General features: G+C 42.5%; 2 protein-coding genes across 6 annotated transcripts in view; both read right to left on the bottom strand.

Moving 5' to 3' along the window:
• The window catches only part of LOC127986554 (T-cell immunoglobulin and mucin domain-containing protein 4), a 35682-nt gene extending 16484 nt beyond the window's left edge, over positions 1–19198 (bottom strand). The window contains exons 1-2 of one of the 2 annotated variants that reach the window (XM_052588830.1): positions 19061–19130; positions 18454–18795 (exon numbers count right to left, since the gene is read on the bottom strand). In XM_052588830.1, the coding sequence (XP_052444790.1) occupies positions 18454–18795; positions 19061–19115 (397 nt within the window). In that variant the 5' untranslated portion in view covers positions 19116–19130. Of the gene's footprint in view, positions 1–18453; positions 18796–19060 lie in introns of both variants that reach the window. The other variant, XM_052588828.1, reaches the window with a different exon arrangement.
• havcr2 (hepatitis A virus cellular receptor 2) overlaps positions 1–25569 on the bottom strand; it is a 35771-nt gene extending 10202 nt beyond the window's left edge. The window contains exons 1-7 of one of the 4 annotated variants that reach the window (XM_052588833.1): positions 25485–25569; positions 24778–25116; positions 24628–24696; positions 23158–23208; positions 22988–23037; positions 22754–22838; positions 19339–19879 (exon numbers count right to left, since the gene is read on the bottom strand). In XM_052588833.1, the coding sequence (XP_052444793.1) occupies positions 19806–19879; positions 22754–22838; positions 22988–23037; positions 23158–23208; positions 24628–24696; positions 24778–25116; positions 25485–25530 (714 nt within the window). In that variant the 5' untranslated portion in view covers positions 25531–25569 and the 3' untranslated portion in view covers positions 19339–19805. Of the gene's footprint in view, positions 1–19338; positions 19880–22753; positions 22839–22987; positions 23038–23157; positions 23224–24627; positions 24697–24777; positions 25117–25484 lie in introns of those variants that run through there. The other 3 variants (XM_052588832.1, XM_052588835.1, XM_052588834.1) reach the window with 3 other exon arrangements.
• Between the last annotated feature and the right edge of the window lie 1239 nt (positions 25570–26808).

Consider the following 26808-nt stretch of genomic DNA (forward strand, 5'->3'; position numbering starts at 1 on the left):
TTGAAGTGATCAAAGCATGGATAAGCCTTTCAGTATCAGGTGTAGAAAGGAAAGGCCTAATATCAAATATCACACCGAGGTTACGAGCTTGTATAGACGGCAGTACAGAGCTGTTATCCACTGTGAAATTCAAACTGCTACTTTTTTGGATGGCTGCTGGTAACCTCTGCCTTTGAGGTATTTAATTTTAGAAAGTTGTGAAGCATCCATACTTTTAAGTCCTGCAAACATTCAGAGAGGATTGTAGAACAAACTGTAACATCAAACTTTGAACTAATGTATATTTGGGTATCTTCAGCATAAAAATTATATCCAAGACCGTGTTTTCTAATGATTTCCCCCAGAGGAAGTATATACAGTAAATGCTAAATATTATGGGCCCAAAAACATGATCTGACTAATGTCTGATTTGTTATTTCCCAGAACAACAAACTGGAATCTATTTGTAAGGTAGGGTCTGAACCATTCAAACACAGTGCCAGAGATACCGAGCCAACTCTTTAGTCTATCAAAAAATATGGAGTGACATACTGTGTCAAATGCTGCACTCAGGTCAAACAAAACCAAAATGGTAGAGGCACTAGAGTCAGCTGAAACCAGGACCCGTACGTGTTTGGGTCTATATTTTAAATGATCAGCCCGGTCCGTGTCGGGTCTGAATCTATTACTTTGGGTCCCGGGTCTTTAACATTGTGTGTAATAACCGTGCAATTGGAGTCATCAGACCCGGAGAACACCTGACCGTGATCAGACACTGCTTGTGTTTTTTGTAACTTGCAACTTGTAAAATTAGGAAAAGAAAAGAGTGAGCCAAAAAAAAAGGAAAAAAAAGCGATCTCTCTCTGTCTGCCGTAAGAAGCAGAGTGCGCAGACTCAGAGTTAATGCAAGTGCACGCACAGTAATAATGCTTGCACAATTGACACACTCATATTTAATATATTTCAAATCAGCAACAAGATCTGAGGTGAACTGTCACATGTTTTCTATGACGCTCAAATTGTGTTAAAAAGCATATTTTAGGTTGATCCAGCTAGCACACATGTGCAGTCTTGAACGCGTACCATGTTTCTATGGCAACACAATGACTTTTACCGCCAAACCGAGCTTTACATTTTCTCCCATTTTTGTAATAATATAAATCGGTTCCCCAAACTAGTGCTCCTCTCGTCAGCCCCTCCTTGGCCGTTTCCTCTGAGGAGGGATCTACTGACTCAGAGACAGGGCACCATTTGGCATCCACGTCCAGACCTTTGGAAACTCCATGTCTGGGATGCAGAGGTTCTAGGTGACCTACCCCAAGAGGTAGTGAACACCATCACTTCGGCAAGAGCACCATCTACGAGACACGCTTACACCTTGAAGTGGAACCTGTTCGTCAAGTGGTGTTCTTCTCGCAGAGAAGACCCCCAAAGATGCCCGATTGCGATTGTGCTTTCCTTTTTGCAGCAACGGCTGGAGTGAAGGCTGTCTCCCTCCACCCTCAAAGTCCAGGTTGCCACTATTGCTGCGTACCACGACCCTGTGAATGGGAAGTCTTTGTGTAAGCATGATCTCATCTTCAGGTTTCTTTAAGGGTCTAGGAGGTTAAATCCTTCCCAGCCCCCCTCTATACCTTCCTGGGACCTGACTCTAGTGCTTAAATCACTACAGCAGGGCCCATTCGAGCCTTTGCATTCAGTTGAGCTAAAGTTTCTTTCACTGAAAACTGGTCCTGGTAATCTCCCAGGTACGGGAGGCCCCGGCCTGGCTATGTGCCCAAGGTTCCCACTACACCCTTCAAAGACAAGGTGGTGAATCTGCAAGTGCTGCCCCTGGAGGAGGCAGACCCAGCCCTGGCTTTGCTCAGTCCCGTCCGAGCTAGTGATCGACCGATATTGATTTTTTATAACCGATACCGATACCGATTATTTGCATGTTTATGTACCCGATAACCGATATGCAGAACCGATATTTATTTACTGTTATACTTCTGTTTCTGACAATTATTACAACACAAATGAGCTGAAAAAAAAAACATTTTATTTATAACAATCACTCCTTCCTTGCATACAAAAAAAACTTTATATTTATACACAAATAAATAGAGGGGTCTGAGTCCAAAAAATTTAAGTGCACTGTGCAAGTGCAAGTGTCTTTGTTTTAAAATAAAAGCTTTGATGAGGTAAAAAAATAAAAACGGGTAAAAAAATAAAGCACAAAAATGATTCTAACATATTGGTGGGGGCGGGAGGGCTATTTAGGAGTGCATAGCTATTTAGTAGTGTAACTTAATACTCCCAGTTAAGCAGAACTAGGTTTTAGTGTAGAAAACAGAGTCTTTCAGCATTCTGCCCAGTAAGCCTGATTCCTTCAAAAATGTCATGCAGTGGCCGTGCTTGAGGCTTCCTGATCATCAACCCAGTCAGGTGCTGAGCAATATGAACGAACTTTTATCCCGAGACAATATAAAATTAAACAGCACTTGTCAGTTGGCATTTTATGATCTAGATTCAATCTAACGTTAGATCATGAAATGCCAACTGACAAAGTGCTGTTTGACTATAATTTAATCAACCGCGATCGCGCATGGAGATAATAAATAATTAATTTCCACAAAGCGGTATATGTATATGTGTATTAGCGAAATAATTGTTATGTAGTAAATGATAATATAATCTAGTGTGTTTAAACAAGATAATCTTGTCAAAAGTTTCATTCAGTGGCATTGCTTGAGGCTTCCTGATCATCAACCCAGTCAGGTGCTGAGCAATATGAACGAACTTTTTTTCCCGAGACTATATAAAGTTAAACAGCACTTGTCAGTTGGCATTTTATGATCTAAATTTAATCTAATGTTTAATCATGAAATGCCAACTGACAAAGTGCTGTTTGATTATAACTTAATCAACCGCGATCGCGCATGGAGATAATAAATAATTAATTTCCACAAAGCGGTAGGCTATATTTATATGTGTATTAGCGAAATAATTGTTATGTAGTAAATTAAAATATAATCTAGGGTGTTTAAACAAGATAATCTTGTCAAAAGTTTCATTCAGTGGCCGTGCTTAAGCCTCCAGATCATCCGTCAGTTGCTAAGCAATATGAACGAACTTTCTCTTCTAGACTAATGGTGAGCAAATACAACAGATAGAGAATTAAATTAAACGCTTTTCAGAATCAGAATCAGAATCAGAATCAGAATGAGCTTTATTGCCAGGTATGTTTACACATAGCGTACGAGGAATTTGTTTTCGTGACAGAAGCTCTGCAGTACAACAGAATAACAGCGACAGAACATAAAACACATAATAAAAGAATAAAAAAAACATTTTTTTTATTTTCAACATGCACTCATTCATGTCTGTTTTATTTAATTCATTTAAAGATACGTCTTTATTGGAGCAGGACATGACGAACACTACGTAACTCGATGAGTTTGTCTCAATTGTTTAGAAACAAGCTGCATAAATTAACTATATCAGGAATTTATGTCTCAGATCTCATTTGTGCATGTCTGTTATGTTAAATAAAGTTGATTAATTAAAGCAAACCAAGTAGAACATATACTTTACCTGTGCACTGAGTTGTTGTTGACTGATCACCTCAGACGCCCGGGCTGCAATGGCGGAAATCTCAAAACGGCCACAAGATGGCGCCGTAAATCGGCGAATCCGATATTACAAAACCGATACCCGATTATGGAAAAATGCTTAAATATCGGGAAAAATATCGGTAAACCGATACATCGGTCGATCACTAGTCCGAGCATTGAGATGCTACGTAGACTAGACACAAAGCTTCAGGACCTCAGACCAGCTCTTTGTCTGTTACGGAGGCTGGCAGAAGGGGAGTGCCTCTAAGCAAAGGATGGCCCACTGGATTGTGGATGCCATAGCCCTGGCTTATCAGGCTCAGGGTGTGCCCTGCCCATTCAGGTTGCGAGCTCACTCAACTAGAAGTGTTGCATTCTCCTGGGCGCTGACTCGTGGCACCTCAGTGACAGATATTTGTAGAGCTGCGGGTTTGGGCGACCCAAACACGTTCGCTAGGTTCTATAGCCTTCATGTAGAGCTGGTATCCTCTTTTGTTCTCACCTCAAACGGGTAGTGGCACTGAAAGGCCCCGGTTAGTGTCGGCTTACTTAAACTGCTCCAGAGTGTCCGTACTGTAGACCCTGTTGAGATCCTCCATCACCCTAGGCAGCTGGACGTGGCAGAATGTCCGGCGCCAGGTCTTCATGATGAATCTGTGAGAACCATGGAAGGCCAGGTTCCATACTGAGACCTAAGCGGTACTCGTATGTGTATAGTTCACGGTATAGCCTTAGAGCCCGTGTTTCCCCGGCAGACTTCTGCCTTCCCAAGAGGGTTTTAATCACCTCAATTTCTCCATATACACCTAAATGGATGCTATATGTGTATTTGATATTTGAAGGATAGGGCTTCCGCAGCGTCCCTGTTTAAAGCGGAACGGATACGTTTTCCCAGTGTTATCCAATCTTACCCATTGAGGTACCCCGGGCCTACACCTAATAGGGGCGCAGGCAGCTTGCACAGGGCACTGGAAGGGGCAGCACCAATGGCGCTTTGGTAGATCCCATTTTTTCGACTGAAAGGGAATGTCTCGGTTAGATATGGTAACCCTCGTTCCCTGAAGGAGGGAACGGAGGTGCCACTTCCCGTCGCCATGGTTGTACCGCCGCTGAGCTGCTGGGTCTCCGGCTCGCCACCTCAGTGAAAACCTGGTATGCATTGCACCTGCTGCCTTCCTATACTCACACTGTGAACAACGCAGCTGGATGCAATAATTGCATGCCAAAGTGCATTGGCTCGTTTAGTTTACAGTCAAATTAGATCGAAGCGATATCCCATTTTTTCGTTGGTCACCGACGTGGCATCTCCATTCCCTCCTTCAGGGAATGAGAGTTACCATACATAACCGAGACATTTGTTGTTCATAGAAATTCTGTGGATAATTGATGTTCTTAAAAATAAAATGCAAAGAAAACACAAATCTTATGGCCCGTATGACGTCGGAAAGCATATAAACAAGTATGTTCCTTTGTATTACAAAACTTAAGTATTTCAAAGTATTCTAAAGTATTTAGATTAAGTTACTAAACTTGAGTAATCTAACGAAATACATTAATGATTACTTTTTAAAGCTTGTATTTTGCATTCTGTAGTGAAATACATTTTAAAAGTAACCTTCCCAGCCCTGCTTATTCCTGACTTCTTCTGAGCTTTGTTCTTAAGCCCGTTCACACCAAGCACAATAAGATAATGATAAAGATACAGTATAGTTCTAAAAATCATTCTCAATATTAAAGAATACCAGAGTCCACACTACAACTATAACGATAAAGGCACAGAGAAACTGTATCATTGGAACCATTTTCAGAATTATTTTTTCCAGCTGATCAATAATCCAATCATTGACAGCCAATCCATCCTGCTATAACAAGCTCTAGAATTTAAAGCGGCAGATGCACATTCGCTGGTGTGGACTGTGGACGCTAATATAATTATTTTTATAGTTATCTTTATACTTATCAGGTTTGGCGTAAACGGGACTTTACCCATAGCCAGCAACATTTATTTTTTGAGTGGTTCCTGTCCAGATATTCTTTTTCTCAGCCATTATAATGCTGTTTTTCAGCTTTGAAAATAGCTGGATTTTATTATTTTCCACCTCCTCCAAAATAACTGCAATTCCATGCTTTGAACATTCTGGGTTTTCATGTAATTTCCATGAACACATGGCTGAATGGCAAGGGGACTCACTTCTTATAATTCAAGGAAAAATATTCTCTGGCCATGAAAACATTATCCTATCATGATGATGAATTTATTTGCTCAAAGTAAAGCTTGTATGTAGCTAGATCAGGCATCTCATTGACTCGTAATGTGAGCGGTTCAGAGGCAATCATGAATATATATATGGGTTTTTAATAATAGAACTAATAATACATCAAACTACAAATCACACATAGTAAATACGCGTACGACAATACAGACAGTAAACTTTGTACAAGACATAACGGAATCCAAATAAGGGAGAGAAAGGGAGAGAGAGAGAGAGAGAGAGAGAGAATGAATGAGAGATAAGGGACGAGAGAGGGGTGAGATAGAGCGTGATCACAGACTAAGCTCAGTTATGCAAACTCACAGACAGTAACCCTTGAAAGAAAACAACAAATCAAATCATAGACAAACGTTAAAGCAGCATTTAAATCTCCACAGAAAATGATATTTGCAGGGTCTCTGTGTGACGCCAGACCGGCGCGCGTGTGAGCTGCGCTGGAGCTTGGCGTGAGCGTGGTCTCTTTGTCTGCCGAGGCTGCTGCGGAATCGAGCGGTATTTGAAAGGTCCAACAAACAATATTTCAGACCTTCATTGGTTGTTCACGCGAACAGAGGCGTGAACCATCTCAAGCCATAAGAGCTGACCGAACAAGGTCCATCCTCTCTGCGTTCTCTTACACGCTGCTTTCCTGCTTCGATCCTTGTCGCTCCCGCTCGTCCCTCTGCGCGGCCTGGGGCCGCGCTCCTATTGCCGTCCCCCTCAGCACAGGGGCTGAAAGGACAGCCATTCTCATGGCTCCTTCAGAAGCTTTTGTTTTCGTTGTTTTGTTTTCTTTTCTTTACTAAGTTTATTCGCCTATTCGCCTCTCCACACGAGGAAGACGAATTCTGAAACACTGCCTTGTTAAACCGTTCAAATACCGCGCGATTCCGCAGCAGCCCGGAAGATGAACGAACACTTCTTGCCACAAAGGACCACGCTGCTCCAGCTCACGCCAAGCTCCAGCGCAGCTCACACGCGCGTCGCCGGTCTGGCGTCACACAGAGAGTCTCTGCAAGTATCATTTTCAATGGAGATTTAAATGCTGCTTAAAGTGTTTCTATGATTTGAGTCGTTGTTGGCTTCCAAAAGTTTACTGTCTGTGAGTTTGCCTGACTGAGCTCATTCTGTGACCATGCTCTATCTCACCTCTCTATCGTCCCTTATCTCTCATTCATTCTCTCTCTCTCTCTCTCTCTCTCTCTCTTTCTCTCCCATATTTGGATTCCGTTATGTCTTGTACAAAGTTTACTGTCTGTATTGTCATACGCATATTTAGGGTGTACTCACACTAGGCACGGTTGCCATGAACCGGGCCCGAGTACGATTGTCCCCCCTCCCCACTCCCCCTCTGGCCTGCACTCACATATAGGGTTTCAGCATTCGTTCCGGAGCACGCTTACGTCATTATGGTGCGACGGTTTCGGGATAAACAGGAAGAGCGGCGCTCTCTGAACACAATGGAGTCCATCACTCTGTTTTCTTTGTGGATAATTTTGTGTCGTTTGGTCCACAGCCCTCTCACAGCCTGTTGTTAAACAGATGTGTCGCCTTAGTGGCGCGAAAATTTTCACGTAATCGTGCTGCTCGTATGAGGATGTTTGCAAGGTACCAGCTGAAGTGCAGCAAGGACTTTGCAGTTTTTATGCGTTTTGCACCTCTGCCGTAGACCAAAGCGACCCTTTCCCTGCCATGTTGGTTTTGGAGCGTCGCAAAACTGTGACGCAACTCGTCCTTTTCCGTGCTCCGGCATGGTTAGCGCTCACACTGCATGCGAACCGCGCCCGAGTCCAACTGAACCGTGCCCTGGCCCACCTCTTCCAAGTGGGCCAGGACCGCCAATCGAGCCGCGCCCGGGCACGGTTCGGAGCACTCACACTAGTCAAACGAACCGCGCTTTGGTGGTCAAACGCACTCGGGCACGGTTCAAACTGGCTAGTGTGAGTACACCCTTACTCTGTGTGATTTGTAGTTTGATGTATTATTAGTTCAATTATTAAAAACCCATATATTCATGATTGCCTCCAAACCGCTCACATTACGAGTCAATGAATTGTCTGATTTTTAGCTACAAGCTTTACTTTGAGACTAAATTTATCATAATGATAGGATAATGTTTTCATGGCCAGAGAATATTTTTCCTTGAATTAGAAGAAGTGATAACTTTATTGAAAATTGATAAGTTAATCTTACGGCCGTTTGCTGGACAAACCACTGTTTGATTTGCAGTAATTTACAGTAAGAGAGATATTCCTGATTAATTATTCAAATTCCCTATATATTATTTGAGTTAATTATTATGTACAACCCAGTGCGGCTACAGCCATTTGTGGTTTAAGGACTCAGGAGTTTAGCTCATGTAATGTTAAGTTCGAATCTCTGGATATGTTGCCAACTTTACCGAACTTTGAATCATTGTGTAGCATATCAGACCCGAACATGACCAATTAAAGATTTGATCGGGAGCATAGTTGAAATATGAGGAGCCGATTTCCACAGGAAGGCAACAGTATGTTGTAAATCAAGTCCTAGCCCCATAAGTCAAAAGCAAGTCCACTAACCAACCAACTCTTTCACAGAACAGCTTTCAACATTAACACCATTAAAACAATTATTGACAATTTCAATTCAGAAAATAGATTGTCAAATTTGGGGTAAGTAATCCAGATTGAAGGTCAAAGAGATGCACAGCATAGCCATCACATGTAAACCCATGATAGTAATCATGATCACAAGATCTATGAATCGATTTCCCCCACCTTGAAGACAAAAACCAGACCTAAATTCCTTTAAGGGGACCCTTTAAACCTCTGGACCCGTATTCATAAAGATTCTAAGAATCCTCTCAGAAAACTCTTAATTTAGCATAAAAACTTTTACATAGCTTAAGAGCGATTCGGGACCGATCTGAGAGCAACTCTGAGTAATGAAAAGACAAAAACTTTCATCTTCGTGAGGAGACTGGGTTGACCCCGTGGCCATGTATGACACAATCTTTTGAAGACTGATTGGTTGGTTGTCCAAGAAGGAAACTTTTTTTTCCAATTTTACTGTTCTGTCTCACACACTCACACTATATGTGTGTATGTCACCGGGTTGGACTCGGATGACCAGCCACCCCTGACTTAGACACCACCGTGAGGAGCCGACACCACAGGTCCACAACAGATGGACAACGCAGACATGCGGTAATTTCAAGGAATAATAATCTTTATTGAACACAATATAATCAAGGAGCAGAAACGGGATAGACTTCAGTGTCCTCTAAGTCTTCTTCAGCTATGGATAGGTACTGATCGTATGTCACAGTTTCGCCCTGATGGCGACTTCACCAATGGGGCGGCTCTCTTCAGGACTCGGCCAGTACTTCCAGACTCAGAAGGCAAGTAGGGAGGTAAGAAGTCTTCTCAGTACAGGAAGCTGGTGTCAGTGCACGTGAGTGAGACAGTGGCTTAAAAGCTTACTTCACCAGCGATGCTGCATAGTTCCAGACCCAGACGGTAAGTAAGAGGTTAAGGATTTTCCCCAGCAATATGTTCCTCCCTAGGGACGGTAAGGCTGATCAGAGGTCTCAATCCATTCGTTACACTCCCGGGGGGGATATTCAATCCACAATTCCTCTTCAGCACACTCTGAAACACATAGCTTCCCCAACAGTCAGATTTACATTCACTGTATCCTCTTCAAGCTTTTCGAATGTTTGTAAGATGAATTCAATTCACTTATCTTTCTCTCTCCCTTCACAGTGCAGATCCAATCGATAAATCAGTCCAGCAAATTCCCACAGACGAACTCTGTTCCAGCAGACTTCAATGGGCAGCTTTCACCCCAATGAGGCTTCACCACAGCCTAAGTACACTCCAAATGGAGATGACTTCAATAGGAAACCTTTTCCCCGGATACTTCAACAGGAAATCTTCATACCCAAATAACTTCCCTGAGCAAGCTTGTGCCCAATACTGCTCCACAAAAACCCACTTGCTCTAAACTTCTCTGAATAGCCCTTTTATCTTTGGCTTGTAAATCAGGCCGGAACGATGTTTCTACCACACCCGGAACCGGAGTGGGATGTGTCGCACACAAATCGTTCCCTCTGGAAATTCATGACTCGTCAAGAGGGTTCCGCTCGCTGAGCGTTTTTGTCACCCGTGACATGTATATAAATCCTTTTTTTATTTACCATGCTTTTAATTTCCTATAAGGTATTTGATTGGCTTAGAATGATAAAAATTGTTCCACTCTTTTAATCTACAGTGATTGCTGTCCTATTTAAATGGCGGTTTGTATGTTGGTTTTAATGTATCAAACATGGAATCAAAACCAAGAAGGGCAAGAAAGCCAAACTGGACAGAGGAACAGTGTTTACTGTTAGCCCAGTTAGTGAATGAACACAAGGCCATTCTTAAAGGAAAATTTGGGCCGGGTGTCACAGCAAGGGACAAGAAGCAGACATGGGAGCGTATAGCACAAACTATTAATGGTTCATTCCCCTTGCTTGTGCGCACCTATAAGCCTGCTATTTTCATAAATGCAGATTTTTAAGCCTGCAAGGTGGGAATTTCCAGTGGAAACGAAATGAACTACTACACAATAAGATGTTCTGAAAGTGCTGTAATTGTTTGTGTGATCACTCTGCTTACAGAAGGTTGTGACAGACCCAAATCATCCCTGTTGCATTGTTGCATTTTCCCAGTTGCCAAATATCGTAATGTAGTGATTACTTTAATTTCTGGTGCTATGGCATTTCTGCGCTGTGTCGGATATGTTAGCACGTCTCTAATAAGATCAGTGACAAACATGATCCCTGCACGATCTAATCTATAGTGTCTTATTAACTCACTGTCATCCATTGTCTGCAACACATTTCTTCTGTCTCTTCATCTTTCTGCCATTTTCTCCTCTGCTAAAGAAACTCTTAAGCCTCTTAAAAGTCCTTGTCTGTGCTCCTAACAAGTTTGACCTTAAGACCTCTTTTAAGGGCTAAAAACTTTACCAGGATCTTTTCTTTAATTGTGAGAGTAAACGCCCAGCTTTCTAAGAATTTTGTCACTAGGAGCTACTTTTTGTATTAAGATTCTTTATGAATACGGACCATGGTCTCCACAGAACGTCCTTATGTCAAAGAATGGTACATAAACTGTCTTTTACAGATGTAGATGCACCAAAATAAACTCAGAAAAACTTATAAAGGAAGTCCATTGCTTAACTTCATATCATACACACTCACCTAAAGGATCATTAGGAACACCTGTTCAATTTCTCATTAATACAATTATCTAATCAACCAATCACAAGCAGGTGCTTCAATGGATTTTGGGGTGTGGTCCTGTTCAAGACAATCTCCTGAACTCCAAACTGAATGTCAGAATGGGAAAAAAAAGGTGATTTAAGCAATTTTGAGTGTGGCATGGTTGTTGGTGCCAGAAGGGCTGGTCTGAGTATTTCACAATCTGCTCAGTTACTGGGATTTTCATGCACAACCATTTCTAGGGATTACAAAGAATGGTTTGAAAAGCGAAAAACATCCAGTATGCGGCAGTCCTGTGGGTGAAAATGCCTTGTTGATGCTAGAGGTCAGAGGAGAATGGTCCTACTGATTCAAGCTGATAGAAGAGCAACTTTGATTGAAATAACCACTCGTTACAACTGAGGTATGCAGCAAAGCATTTGTGAAGCCACAACACGCACAACCTCGAGGCGGATGGGCTACAACAGCAGAAAACCCCACCAGGTACCACTCATCTCCACTACAAATAGGAAAAAGAGGCTACAATTTGCACAAGCATCACAGAATGAGAACATGGATCAATCATGCCTTGTTATCACTGTGCAGGCTGGTGGTGGTGGTTTAATGGTGTGGGAGATGTTTTCTTGGCACACTTTAGGCCCCTTACTGCCAATTGGGCATCATTTAAATGCCACGGCCTACCTGAGCATTGTTTCTGACCATGTCCATCCCTTTATAACACCCCGAGCAATATCTAATTGGTCAAGACAACATTTGAGGTGCTTCCGCATCGTTAGCCAACGCCCAACCACCGGCTTCCCAAGACGTCACTTCAACGACTACTGAAGTTCCAGCCAATCAGCAACCTTGGGAAACATCCATGTAACGTACCTCCAGACTGACCTAAACTGGTGTATCTAATATAATTTAACCTCATTGATGAACTTTTTACAGTGTACCAGCAAATGTTTGTTAACACACACTTTTCAAAATACCTTATTTTATGTTCAACAGAAGAAAGAAACTCTAAAAGGTAAAGTCATGACATTTGCCAAGTATGGTAACCCATACTCAGAATTGGTGCTCTGCATTTAACCCATCCAAATGCACACACACAGCAGTGAGAAGTGAACACACACCTGGAGCAGTGGGCAGCTATATATCCAGCACCCAGGGAGTAACTAGAGATTCAGTGCCATGCTCGAGGGCACTTCAGCCATGGTGTTGAGGGTGGAAGAGAGTGCTGTTCATTCAGTTCCGGCCAGCACTGAGACTATAACCGGTGACTTTCAAGTAACTAGTCCAATTCTCTAACCATTAGGCCACAGCTGATTGGTGGAATAACTTGAGGGTGAGTAAATTACATCTTTAGATGACAACTGATAAATCATTTTTGCTTAAATGGGTCATATGATGCAATTTAAATGTTTTTCTTTCTCTTTGGACTGTTACAAGCTCTTGGTGCATGAAGAAGATCTGTAAAGTTGCAAAGACTAAATTCTCAAACCCAAAGAGTTATTCTTTATCAAAGTTAAGACTCTGCCATGCCCCCTTAAAACGGCATTGTGGCGAGGGGGGCGTGGTTTAGCGGAATCCGCAACGGGAGAGAGACGGAGGGAGCAGAGCGAGGCGTAAGTAGGTCAAATGCAATTAACGAACACGTGTGTTTGATTGCAGTAATTGGCGTGGAGAGACCGGATATAAGCCGAGTCACCGCAGAGAGAAGGAGAGAGAGACACGCTGGGACCTCGTTCTGCACTAGGGAAGCTACAACAGTGCTTTAAAGTTATTGAAGTTATTGACCGTGTTTAAGCAATCGTTTGCTGTCTACGCCCAGAGGGCATCGTGTTTTTCTTATTTTGTATTACTGAATAAACGAGTGTCCCAGCAACAAGCCGACCCCTGCCTTCTTCCTTCCTATTGAGACTGTGTTGAACCTTGTTACAGTGGTGCCGAAACCCGGGAAGGAAGAAGAGCATCGCCGCCATGCAATCTCCGTCAGGTACGCCATTTGCGGACATCATCCAGTCGTTCGCCGGTCTTCATCAGGAACAACATCAACACATGCTGGCGATCAAGGAGGAGCAGGACAAACGCTTTGAGGCACTCCTCCGGGCCCAGCATGAAGACCGCGAGCTATTCCGGAGCTGGGTAGACCGGGAGGCCCGGGCCACCCCTTCGTTTAAAGACCAGACATCTCCTCTGCCGCTCAACAAGATGGGGCCTCAGGATGACCCGGAGGCCTTCCTGGACCTGTTTGAAAAATCGGCAGAGGCTCGAGGGTGGCCCCCTGTGGACTGGCCCCTGCGGCTCATTCCCCTGCTGTCCGGGGAAGCGCAGGTGGCCGCTCACCAACTGCCAGTCCAAAACCTCCTGGCCTACCAGGACCTCAAGCGTGCCATCCTCCAGCGGGTCGGTCGGACTCCGGAGCAACATCGCCAGAGGTTCAGGACTCTAACCCTGGAAGAGTCTGGCCGGCCCTTCGTGATGGCACAGCAGCTCCGGGATTCCTGCCGCAAGTGGTTGATGGCCGACAGTAGCGACGTCGAGGACGTGATCGATCGTGTGGTACTGGAGCAGTTCGTGGCCAAGCTGCCAAGGAAGACAGCGCAGTGGGTCCAGTGCCACCGCCCGACGTCGCTGAACCAGGCCATCCAGCTGGCGGAAGACCAAATGGTGGCGTGTCCAGGGGTCGGCGACCCCTTACCATCTGCTTCTCTCTCTCCTTCTCTCTCCTCCCCTCCCGTCTCTCTCCCTAAATCTGTCCCTCTCCCCAGGTCCCGTGGGGGGCTTCCGTCGAAGCTAGCCCCGAGGTGGAGGACGAATTACGGGGCTGAGTCACCAGCAGGTCCCAGGGCTCCTCCCAGGGGTGGGACCTCGCCCATGGGATCCGTTCCCCAGGCCCCGGCCTCTCCGCTCTCTCCTCGCCAATCGCTTGACCTACTTCCTGCCGCCAGGGTGGCGGTAAAGTCTGGGCCGGCCTGTTGGCGTTGCGGGGACCCAGGGCATTTTATCGATAGGTGTCCGGTGATGGAAGTGGGGACGTTGATCCGGGTCCCCGACGCGCCAAAGGCTGCCCTCGATCAGGCTGGCTTATACCAAATACCAGTGAGTATCAGGGGGGGTACATATCAGGCTTTGGTGGATTCGGGATGTAACCAATCCTCCATCCATCAAAGCCTGATTCATCCGAAGGCATTGGATAATAGCCGCATGGTTAGGGTTCGGTGTGTACACGGGGAAGTGGTGAATTACCCTATTTTGCCTGTGGATATTAAATTTAGGGGAGGAAAACATAGAGTAGAGGTGGCCGTTAATCCGCACCTCAGGCATCCGATAATTTTGGGTACGAATTGGCCCGCGTTTAATGAATTATTGGGGTATTTATGTTCGGATGGCTCTTGGGGGAAACAAGGGAGGGATGGAGTAGCGGTTGCGCAGGTGGGAGAGGCTGAACCGGAACCACCGGGACCTGTTGCAGGGGAACCGAGTGCTCCCGAGCGGAACATCCTCCCGGAGCGCGATGATTTTCCCCTGGAACAGTCCCGCGATGAGACGCTAAAAAATGCTTTTGACCAGGTTCGCTCGATCGACGGACAGCTTCTCCTCCCTGACCAACCGCTCTCTTATCCTTACTTTTCAATTTTAAAAGATAGGTTGTATCGGGTGACCCAAGACGCCCAGACAAAGCAAGATACAACCCAGTTGTTGATACCTAAAAGCCGCCGGGAAATGCTTTTCCAGGCGGCTCATTGTAATCCAATGGCCGGGCATTTAGGGCAAGCGGCTACACTAAACCGTCTCATGGCCCGCTTCTTCTGGCCGGGCATTCACGAGAATGTGCGCAGATGGTGCGCGGCTTGTCGTGAATGTCAGCTGGTGAATCCACCGGCCACCCCAAAAGCACCATTGTGCCCCCTTCCATTAATGCAGGTCCCCTTCGAACGAATTGGCATGGACCTCATCGGGCCATTAGAGCGGTCAGCACGAGGACACCGCTTTGCATTAGTTCTGGTGGACTATGCAACGCGATATCCTGAGGCAGTGCCTCTCCGCTCTATTTCCGCGAAGAGTGTGGCGAGTGCACTGTTTCAATTAATCTCCCGGGTGGGGATCCCAAAGGAGATCCTCACCGATCAGGGCACGGCGTTTATGTCACGTACTATTCGCGAGCTTTATGAATTATTAGGCATTAGATCGATTCGAACAAGCGTCTATCACCCACAAACAGACGGGCTGGTCGAGCGGTTTAATCGCACATTAAAATCCATGATTCGTAAGTTCGTTCAGGAAGACGCCAAAAATTGGGATAGGTGGCTAGAACCCCTCTTGTTCGCTGTAAGGGAGGTCCCGCAAGCCTCCACGGGGTTTTCCCCCTTCGAGCTTCTTTATGGGCGCCAGCCCCGCGGGGTCCTTGATGTCCTTAAAGAAACTTGGGAGGACGGACCTTCTGCTAGTAAAAACGAAATTCAATATGTCATGGACCTGAGAACAAAACTCCACACGTTGGGGCGGCTATCCATGGAGAATTTGTTGCAGGCTCAAGACAAACAGAGTCGGTTGTACAACAGGTGGGCTAGGCTACGTCAATTTGCACCGGGAGATAAAGTGCTTGTATTACTCCCTACCTCTAGTTCAAAGTTACTCGCGAAGTGGCAAGGACCCTTTGAGGTCACACGGCGGGTTGGGGATCTTAACTATGAGGTAGCTCGAACGGATAGGGGCGGGGCACATCAAATATACCACCTCAACCTATTAAAAAAATGGTCTGAGGCGGAATCAGTGTTGCTGGCGACGGTAGTGAGTGGGGAGGAGGATCTCGGTCCAGAAGCGAGTTCAAAATCCCAATCTCTCGCTCTGGCCCCTGGAGGAGACCACCTCTCACCATCGCAGCTCACTGATATCAAGTCCATTCAAGCAGCCTTTGCTGATGTGTTCTCGCCCCTGCCTGGTCGAACGGATCTCATTCAGCACCATGTTGAGACCGAGCCGGGCGTGGTAGTTCGCAGCCGGCCGTATAGATTACCTGAACATAAAAAAAAGGTGGTTCAAGGGGAGTTAGAGGCAATGCTAGAGATGGGAGTAATAGAAGAATCCAACAGTGACTGGGTGAGCCCGATCGTCTTAGTACCTAAAACAGACGGCTCCGTGCGGTTCTGTGTGGATTATAGAAAGGTGAATGCTGTGTCAAAATTTGACGCATATCCAATGCCCCGGGTGGACGAATTGCTTGATCGGCTAGGCTCGGCTCGCTTTTACTCGACGCTGGACTTAACTAAAGGTTATTGGCAGATCCCCTTGTCTCCCATGACCAAAGAAAAAACAGCTTTCACCACGCCGTTCGGGTTACACCAATTTGTCACTCTTCCGTTCGGGCTATTCGGGGCTCCAGCCACGTTTCAGCGTCTCATGGACAAAATTCTCCGTCCGCATGCTGCATATGCCGCCGCCTACCTGGATGACATCATCATCTACAGTGGGGATTGGCAGCGACATATGCAGCATTTGCGAGCGGTCCTGAAGACGCTGAGGAGGGCTGGGCTCACGGCTAATCCGAGGAAGTGTGCAATTGGGCGGGTGGAAGTAAGATATCTGGGTTTCCACTAGGGTCATGGACAGGTGCGTCCCCAAATTGATAAGACGGCAGCAGTTGCAACTTGTCCAAGGCCTAAGACCAAAAAGGAGGTTAGACAGTTCCTGGGGCTGGCAGGGTATTATAGAAGGTTTGTACCTAATTTTTCGGATACTGCTAGCCCGCTGACTGATTTAACTAAAAAGGAGGCACCAGATACAGTCCAGTGGACGGAGCAGTGCCAGCAGGCTTTCACCCAGTTAAAAGCTGCCCTGTGTGGCGGACCGCTCCTGAATGCACCTAACTTTTCTCTCCCCTTTATCTTGCAGACAGACGCGTCGAACAGAGGGTTGGGCGCAGTCCTGTCCCAGGAGGTGGAGGGGGAAGAACGGCCGGTGCTGTACATCAGTCGGAAGCTCTCTAAGAGAGAGACGATGTACAGCACCATAGAAAAAGAATGTCTAGCGATCAGGTGGGCTGTTCTTACCCTCCGTTATTACCTCCTGGGGCGGGAGTTCACCCTCTGTTCGGACCACGCTCCTCTGCAGTGGCTCCACCGCATGAAAGATACCAACGCGCGGATCACCCGGTGGTATCTAGCTTTACAACCGTTTAAATTTCAGGTGATCCACAGGCCGGGTGTACAGATGGCTGTGGCTGACTTCCTCTCCAGGAGGGGGGGGGGGGGGGAGGCTGCAGGCCGGACGGCTCCCCGGCCTGAGTCGGGCGGTGGGGGTATGTGGCGAGGGGGGCGTGGTTTAGCGGAATCCGCAACAGGAGAGAGACGGAGGGAGCAGAGCGAGGCGTAAGTAGGTCAAATGCAATTAACGAACACGTGTGTTTGATTGCAGTAATTGGCGTGGAGAGACCGGATATAAGCCGAGTCACCGCAGAGAGAAGGAGAGAGAGACACGCTGGGACCTCGTTCTGCACTAGGGAAGCTACAACAGTGCTTTAAAGTTATTGAAGTTATTGACTGTGTTTAAGCAATCGTTTGCTGTCTACGCCCAGAGGGCATCGTGTTTTTCTTATTTTGTATTACTGAATAAACGAGTGTCCCAGCAACAAGCCGACCCCTGCCTTCTTCCTTCCTATTGAGACTGTGTTGAACCTTGTTACAGCCATGTTCAAACACACCCCCACATGTCTACTTCACTTTGTGGAAATATTTGCATAATGCCGCCAAAATGTTCACACAAAGAATGAAGGCGTGGTTTCAGAAACTGCAATTAGTGTTGAAGCAACCATGTCAGGGAGATGCTGTGTGTATCTGGGTGAAAGCAAAAGTACTTTATTTGGCCTTCTGAAAGTAGATGCATTTAGAAATCTTTAAGATTACTTACAGCAAAACAGCAAATCATTTTATAGACGACTGTTTCACGAATCTAGGAGAGGAGGTCATTCTGACTTTTGCTAGGACAATCTGGCGCTTCCGAATCAGCTACTGGAAGTATGTTTTGTTATTAGTTTAAGTATTTGCTATTGAATGTTCAACTTCTGAGTTTTGTGCATAGTGTGTGTGTGTGTGTGTGTGTGTGTTAGAGAGAGAGAGAGAGAGAGAGGGTCACACAGTTTAAGTCGGTTAAAATGTTTTTCTATTTTAATAAAACTCTGTTTTAAATGTTATTTATTCCAGCTGAATGTTTTTGCAGCAGTCATCATAGAAATTTGATTTATCCTTGAAAAATGTATTTAAAAAAAAAAGTCCTACTAACAACAAAATTGGGAGTAGTAGACTAGCAGAATGATTGTTTTAAACAATTAAATCACTTGGATTTAGTCATTTCAATTGTTTTAGCACTGGAAAGCTATGCTTTAAACACTTACCGTCATTAACAATCAAGTGGACGTAATACATCTTATCATTAAACGGTCCAGGTACATGTATGCGGCATCCATATTTGCCAGAGTCTGTTTTTGTAATGTTTAAGATGGTCAGAGACACATCTCCATGCTGTATTTCTCCTGCCAGCTGGTATCTGGATGATATTTCCCTCACCACTTTATCTCCATCACTTCCGATAATTTCATTACCACAACCCATAGTGGGAATGTCTCCTTTCATCCAGCATATGTGACACTTTCCATGATATTTGCTGTCATATTTGCATGGCAAAATGACACGATCAGCCTTGAAACTCTGTACAGTGACATCGCTGCATTTTGAAACTGAGAGAAAGATAGAGAATGTTTGTTGTTGTTGTTTTACCAACCTTGAATTTTATATTTAGATCATAAAATTTAATCTATACAAAACATTTATTAAGTTAACATAGCCAACACAATTCTAACCTTATTCTAGAAAAAAAAAAAAAAAAAGATTCTGGGTTTACTACATAATTAAATACTACGTAAATAAAACACATTTTATAAATTTCCTCACTGTAACAAATTAATGATTGTACCAACATTCCAGTATAAATTTGAAACTCACTTGTGAGATAACAGAGAACCCAGGATGCAAAGAACCAGCTGTGAAGATAATTCATATTAAAAATTTTCTCTTTCTCTGCGAGTAATGCTCAAGACAACTTCATCTCTTCATGCTTTTCTCCATTCACCTTCTCAGCTTTTCTTAAATGTGCAGTCAGACTTCTTTTTTTAGAGTTTCACTTCCATATGTGACCTACTGCTTTTCGTCAACTTCAAATAATGAAAGAGAGATTTGTGAAAACATATTTACTTTAAAACACACCACTAAACATCACAGGCGAGTTTTTGCTTTGATTTATTAAGATTCAAGTTTTTGTACATTGTTAAAGCTTTTAGGTTGACATTTTTTATTCAACTTCATTAAACAGTAGAGGCCGCTATTGTGAGATAAATCAAAATGCATTTGAAGTCAAACACTCAAAACTTTAATCCCACGTGGGGATTGGACATTTCGTAAGTGATTTCTGAGAAAGAAAAGCATGACGTTAGATCAGAGTTTGGAAGCTTTTTACAAGAAGACTTTGCAGATGACCATACAAGTAGCAAACATTTTACAAGCTAGCCTATACAGTGATCAATAACAACAACGCAATAATGTAAATATGTTTCAAATTCATAACTCAGATTCAAATTCATAACTGATTAATTATTTCATAAATATTAGGCACTGAAAACAATCCACAAAAAAAAAAAAAAAAAAGTTACCATGCATGTGGGTTTTTTTTACAGTCATAATGACTTCATAACTACCAAACCATATCTCTTTGTGTGGTTGTTGGGATGGGAAGGCAGCTGTTGTGTTCTCTGGGGCACCGCAGTCCTGAAGGCAAAACAATCAGATAGACACGTTAATGCACAGTAAGCAAAACAGGCTGTGTGTCACCTTTTTCACTTCTACTCAGCCATTGAGGCACATTCTGGGAGCCAAATTAAAACTGAATGCAGCACGAGGATCTGCTGAAGTTTCCACACAGCCATATGGAATGAGCACATTTTTCTTGTTCATGCATGAAATAAAAGTATTCAATATACTTTTCAAACGATATATTGTTGGGTACAGAGGTTTATTTGGGTGAATATGACATAAGTGAACATGATAAACTGACAAGCTCACATATTTCACCGCCTGCATATACAGGTGCTGGTCATAATTAGAATATCATCAAAAATGTGATTTATTTCACTAATTCCATTCAAAAAGTGAAACTTGTATATTATATTAATTCATTACACACAGACTGATATATTTCAAATGTTTATTTCTTTAAAATTTTTATGATTATAACTGACAACTAAGTAAAATGCCAAATTCAGTATCTTAGAAAATTAGAATATTGTGAAATGGTTCAATTTTGAAGACACATGGTGCCACACTCTAATCAGCTAATGAACTCAAAACACCTGCAAAGGCCTTTAAATGGTCTCTCAGTCTAGTTCTACCAGAAAGACTCGGGAGATAGAAGGATGTACGAAGCATACATTTATTGACAGCTCAGCGAGCACAATTATAAATTTCTTTGGCGGAAGGCCCCGTCCATAGTTCGTAATCCGAGGGTAGCCAATCTGCATTTCCTGCCTGAAGACGAAGGCAGGGGCGCAGCCGACCCCCCTGGAAGGTAAGGACAGGACCATCCTGGTGGTGGTGGGGAGGGTGGAGGTTGTTGTCGCGTCGGCATCTGCGAACTCAAACATGTGTAAAAGTACGATCTTTTATACAGGAGTATAAAGACGTGATTGGATAATGATGAAGGTAATTCGTGACGAAGTGATTGAGTCTTCCTGGCAGAACTTAGGCTAAAGCTTCCATTTCTGTAGGCTACACATGGGGAAGACTGCTGACTTAACAGTTGTCCAAAAGATGACCTTTGACACCTTGCACAAGGAGGCCAAGAGACAAAAGGTCATTGCAAAAGAGAATGGCTGTTCACAGAGCTCTGTGTCCAAGCACATTAATAGAGAAGCCAAGGAAAGGAAAAGATGTGGTAGAAAAAAAGTATACAAGCAATAGGGATAAACGTACCCTGGATAGGATTGTGAAACAAAACCCATAAAAAAATGTGGGGGAGATTCACAAAGAGTGGACTGCTGCTGGTGTCAGTGCTTCAAGAACCACTACGCACAGATGTATGCAAGACATAGGTTTCAGCTGTTGCATTCCTTGTGTCATGCCACTCTTGAACAACAGACAACGTCAGAAGCATCAGAAGCGTCTCGCTTCGAAAAGGACTGGACTGCTGCTGAGTTGTCCAAAGTTATGTTCTCTAATGAAAGTAAATTTTGGATTTCCTTTGGAAATCAGGGTCCCAGAGTCTGGAGGAAGAGTGGAAAGGCACACAATCCAAGTTGCTTGAGATTCAGTGTAAAGTTTCCACAGTTAGTGATGGTTTGGGGTGCCATGTCATCTGCTGGTGTTGGTCCACTGTGTTTTCTGAGGTCCAAGATCAACGCAGCAGTATACCAGGAAGTTTTAGAGCACTTCATGCTTCCTGCTGTTGACCAACTTTATGGAGATGCAGATTTAATTTTCCAACAGGACTTGGCACCTGCACACAGTACCAAAGCTACCAGTATCTGGTTTAAGGACCATGGTATCCCTGTTCTTAATCAGGCAGCAAACTCGCCTGACCTTAACCCCATAGAAACTCTATGGGGTATTGTGAAGAGGAAGATGCGCTATGCCAGACCCAACAATGCAGAAGAGCTGAAGGCCACTATCAGAGCAACCTGGGCTCTCATAACACCTGAGCAGTGCCACACACTGATCGACTCCATGCCACGCCGCATTGCTGCAGTAATTCAGGAAAAAGGGGCTCCAACTAAGTATTGAGTGCTGTACATGCTCATACTTTTCTTATTCATACTTTTCAGTTGGCCAAGATTTCTAAAAATCCTTTCTTTGTATTGGTATTAAGTAATATTAAAATTTTCTGAGATACTGAATTTGGGATTTTCCTTAGTTGTCAGTTATAATCATCAAAATTAAAAGTCTGTGTGTAATGAATGAATATAATATACAAGTTTCACTTTTTGAATGGAATTGGTGAAATAAATCAACTTTTTGATGAAATTCTAATTATATGACCAGCACCTGTAATTGTTGGGTACAGAAGTTCGACAACCTGCAAGATGCATATTTCACCCGCTACACTCTTAAAAATAAAGGTGCTTTACAATGCTAACCTTTTTATCTAAATGGTTCCATAAAGAACCTTTTCACTTTTTAAGAACCTTTCTGTTTCACAAAAGTTTATTAGTAGTAAAAGAAGGTTATTCAGATTATAATAGGTAAGAAAGAGATGTTTTTTTTCAAGAACCTTTGATCAAATGGTTCTTTGTGGAACCAAAAATGTTTCTTCTATAACTTCGCTCTGAAGAACCTTTTAAACAAATTTATCTTTAAGAGTGTATATTAGTAGTACATTAATGTTTTAAATCGGAATGACCATTGAGACCTAAAAAAAAAAAATGTATTACAACATATTATTCGACAATACAAAATGTAATTTTCAAAATTATGCTTCATCAAAAAATAGTGTCACATTGCCAAAAAAAAAAAGTTTAAGTTTGGAATAAAATGTTATCTGTACATATACTTGAGAGATTTCATGAACTTTTTGTTATTTTACAAGTATTTAATATTTCTCTAGACTCCAGAGCTAAACCATTAAATATAATTACTTGCTTCTCTACTTACTGAACAGAAGTGCAATGATTAAACCCGGGATGAAGACAATGGCCCCCACTCTTACAGTATTTATTACAAATGTTTCCATTGTATCCTAGAATGAGACACAACAGGTAACACCTTCTTTAGGTCCAAAACATATCATATCAATATGCATTTACATACAGAAATGAAACATATTCAATAAAAAAATATAGATTGGCAGCAAATGCAGAACTAATAATGTATGTGTCTGTGCAATACCTCACTTTGGACCACCGCAACGGCTTCCTCCATGTAGATGTCGGTAGTTTCTGAAATAAACCATTACGTTTATGTTTACTCTTCTCATGCATTGTCTCATATTACTGAATCACTTCAATGTTGATAAAAATGATTGATTAAATGTAGTCATGATTATATACTTTACATACCAGCATTTGTCTCTTCTGATATATAAATCTCAGGAATGAGTGTGGTTTGGCCTGATACATAGTAGACTGTGTTAAAACAAAAAATGTCAGGGTTAATTGAACTTTTGATCAAAGTGACTTTTGACCACTGGTGAAATGTTTTCTGACCATTGTGTTCCAACTATTATGTTAATATTGTTAATTCATGTTAAAAATGATGGGTTATAATATGGTAAATAAATGCATTGGTTAATGGATTGTTAATTAATCAATTCAATTAATTAATGGAAATTCAGAAAAAAGTGTTATTTTTTTTCCTTCATGTTTTTGGAAACAAATCTGCATTTATTAAATCAAAAATACAGTAGAAATATTACAGAATTTTGTTAGCATTTAAAATATCTGTTTTCAGTTTTAAAGTTTTAATTGTAACTCTTACAGGATTGGAATAACTTCAGGGTGAGAAAATGACATCTTTAGGTGACAACTGTTAAAATCATCTTTGCTTAAAAGGGTCTTATGATGCGATTGAAATGTTTCCTTTCTCTTTGGAGTGTTACAAGCTCTCAGTGCAAAAAGAAGATCTATAAAATTGCAAAGACTAAATTCTCAAACCCAAAGAGATATTCTTTATTAAAGTTAAGACTCTGCCACGCTCCCCTAAAATGCCTCATTCATCCACGCTCCCACATGTCTACTACACTATGTTGGAAGATTTATGTAATGCCAACCAAATGTTCACGCAAAGATAAAAGGTGATTTCAGAAACTGCAGTTAGTGTTGAAGCAGCCATGACAGGGAGATGCTGTGTGTTTCTGGGCAAAAGCAAAATAACTTTATTTGTCCTTCTGAAAGTAGATGCATTAAGGAAACATTAATATTACTTACAGCAAAACAGCAGCACATTTTATGGAAAACCGTTTCGTGAACCTGGGAGAGGGGGTAATTCTGACTTTGCTACGACAATCTGGCATTTCTGAATCAGCTACTGGAAGTATGTTTTGTTATTAGTTTAAGTATTTGCTATTGAGTGTTCAACTTCTGAGTTTTGTGCATAGCGCGTGTGCGTGTGTGTGTGTGTGTGAGAGAGAGAGAGAGGGTCACACATTGGAGTCAGCTGTCCTAACCGTCCGTGGCTTGTGCAAACACATACGAGCTTCATCAGTGTGTCTGTCACGGCACTCTGTTCCCCTTTCAAGCTTGAACTTATGGCAAAACTAAGGTCATTATTAACTGTCTTTACATTTATTTTTTAAAGATGAAGCTCGCAATTATGGAAAGGGCACATTTACATTGTGTACACAGTGTACACAGTGTACACTTTTATACAAAGCAAATTAAAGTACATTCAGGCTATACTTTTTTTGTGTGTGTTATGTTCCCTGGGAACTGAACCCACAACCTTTTGTGCTACCACTGAGCCACAGGAACCCAGAAAAAGCCCTATAGACCACATGAGAAGCACTTTTGCAAAAGTAAGGATTTTCATACCTTGCTTTTCTTGATTTGCTGTTGCAGGAATCAGTTGTGTCTCTGAGATGACTCTCTTTGGATCCAGTCCTTTTATGGAAGAACAGGAGTATTGTACATTATCACAGTGTCAGCACAACAACACTGATATCAAACCGTGCGGTTACTTACCACTGCTAATAAACAGATAGACAATGTAACTAATGTCATTGAAAAGTCCAGGGATCTCGATACGGCAGACGTACATCCCAGCATCCCTGTTTTCAGCAGCCTTTATAGTAAGTGAAACATCCCCTCGCTCCAGTCCACTGGCCAAGCTGAATCTACTTGACTCTCTGTAGGTCACTTGCAAGCCATCGGAGGAGATAACAGTGTTCTCACAGCTGAACCATGACTGATGTCTCCCCCAGCAAACGTTCGATAGGCCATTAGTGATAATGTCATATTTGCATGGAAGAATAACTGTATCCCCAACCTGTCCAACCACCAGTTTTGATGATTCGCTGCAGGCTGCAGCACATAAACAGAGAGAAGAACAACACTTGTTAGTTTTATCATTCATAAGGCACCAAATTATTAGATTTCTCATTTCTTTTCACATTTTTCCAGGTCCTTTCATACAGACGGCTTTCACTATGGACCATTAATTTTTTCCACACTGGTCTTAAAGGAGAAATACAGCACAAGAGACGCAACAATACGAACAATACATTTTCCAGTCCAAAATTTGAACATCCGTAAAATGAGATACGTTTAAAGTAGTAAACTTAAAGACAATAGAAAAGAATTGGAAGAAGACAAGTAAAGCACAACAAAAAAATTATTAATACTATGTTTTATAACATTGCACTGCTGAATGAAAACTTATTTGTACTTACTTGCTACATGTATATTTGATGAGATAATAAAGAGAAAAACAATCATTTTCGTGGCTGTTGTACACTCACTAATTCATGTGTAAATGTCTCACATGCTAAAAATATGACTTCTCTTTTTTCGTGAAGGCTGTTCTCCAATAGGAATAACTTAAACATGCTATTGGTTCCACAGCCAGACAGAGAATTTGTCTCCCTGTATTTAAATAATATAATATAATATAATATAATATAATATAATATAATATAATATAATATAATATAATATAATATAATATAATATAATATAATATAATATATAATCTCTGAGATATGTTCTCAGTTTCATTCGTTTGCCTACTTACCTGTCATTTCCCTTAAATAAATAAATAAATCTTTACCACTAAAATACGTAATTTAAGTATTATTTGAAAAGCAGTGTTGTTCTTTAAAAAATGGTCGTAGAATTTCCCAGTGGGAGTCAATATCTAATTCAACAAAATTAATAAGAAATGCCACACGTGACCACAAAAGCATCCTCCTCAACTTCCTTCCTTTTAGGGGAATGCCCCCCGTTTCTCATAGCTGACACTACAGATCCTGAGGCCGTCTCAAGTCTAGACAGTCTTATTTCCTTGAGATTCGAGGCTTGGTTTGAACAAGGTGACGTAATGTTCTGTTCCTTCTTTTGGTATTCGTGTGACCCTATGAGGCACATACAGACCAGATATATTTCCATAAGCAACTGTTCTGTCACAAATGCAATAGCAAAAGGGGAGCAGCTGTCATATTCTCATTTCTAATGTTGATCTTTTCTTATTTCTCCCTAGTACTCTTCATACTAAGCCATATGCAGTGACCTAAAGAATGACATTGTAAATCAGATTCAAACATACACATGCTTTGGTTTTATACAGCAAAACTGTTGAAGCTTGTGAAGTTGGTCATTTCTGTGGCCATATAGCGTCACCAAACAGAACTGCAAACACTGCAATAATGAAAATGTGAGTCATGAGTATTAAGTAATACCCACTTTACCATTACAATACCAATTGGTTGGATCTTAAAAGGGGCTGTAGAGATTTTCTTGCTTTTTACATACTAAGAATATACCGCGTTGTCGATACACACGACAACCAATGAGATTTGTGAGCAATTTGTTCTCATCCTTCTCCTTATAGGTTGACTTCCGTGCTCACTTGCCAGCACTTACATAAAAACTAAACCTTATTCTGTTTTTGCATGAATAACGAATTGAATTTCAGTCAGTCTTTCACACAAAGCATTTAAATAACTAGCAAACAAACCAGACTACTTTTACGTACTTTTTGATGTCCTTCACCCCTGT

This window comes from Carassius gibelio, chromosome B21 (assembly GCF_023724105.1).
Source record: "Carassius gibelio isolate Cgi1373 ecotype wild population from Czech Republic chromosome B21, carGib1.2-hapl.c, whole genome shotgun sequence".
Classification (NCBI taxonomy): Eukaryota; Metazoa; Chordata; class Actinopteri; order Cypriniformes; family Cyprinidae; genus Carassius; species Carassius gibelio.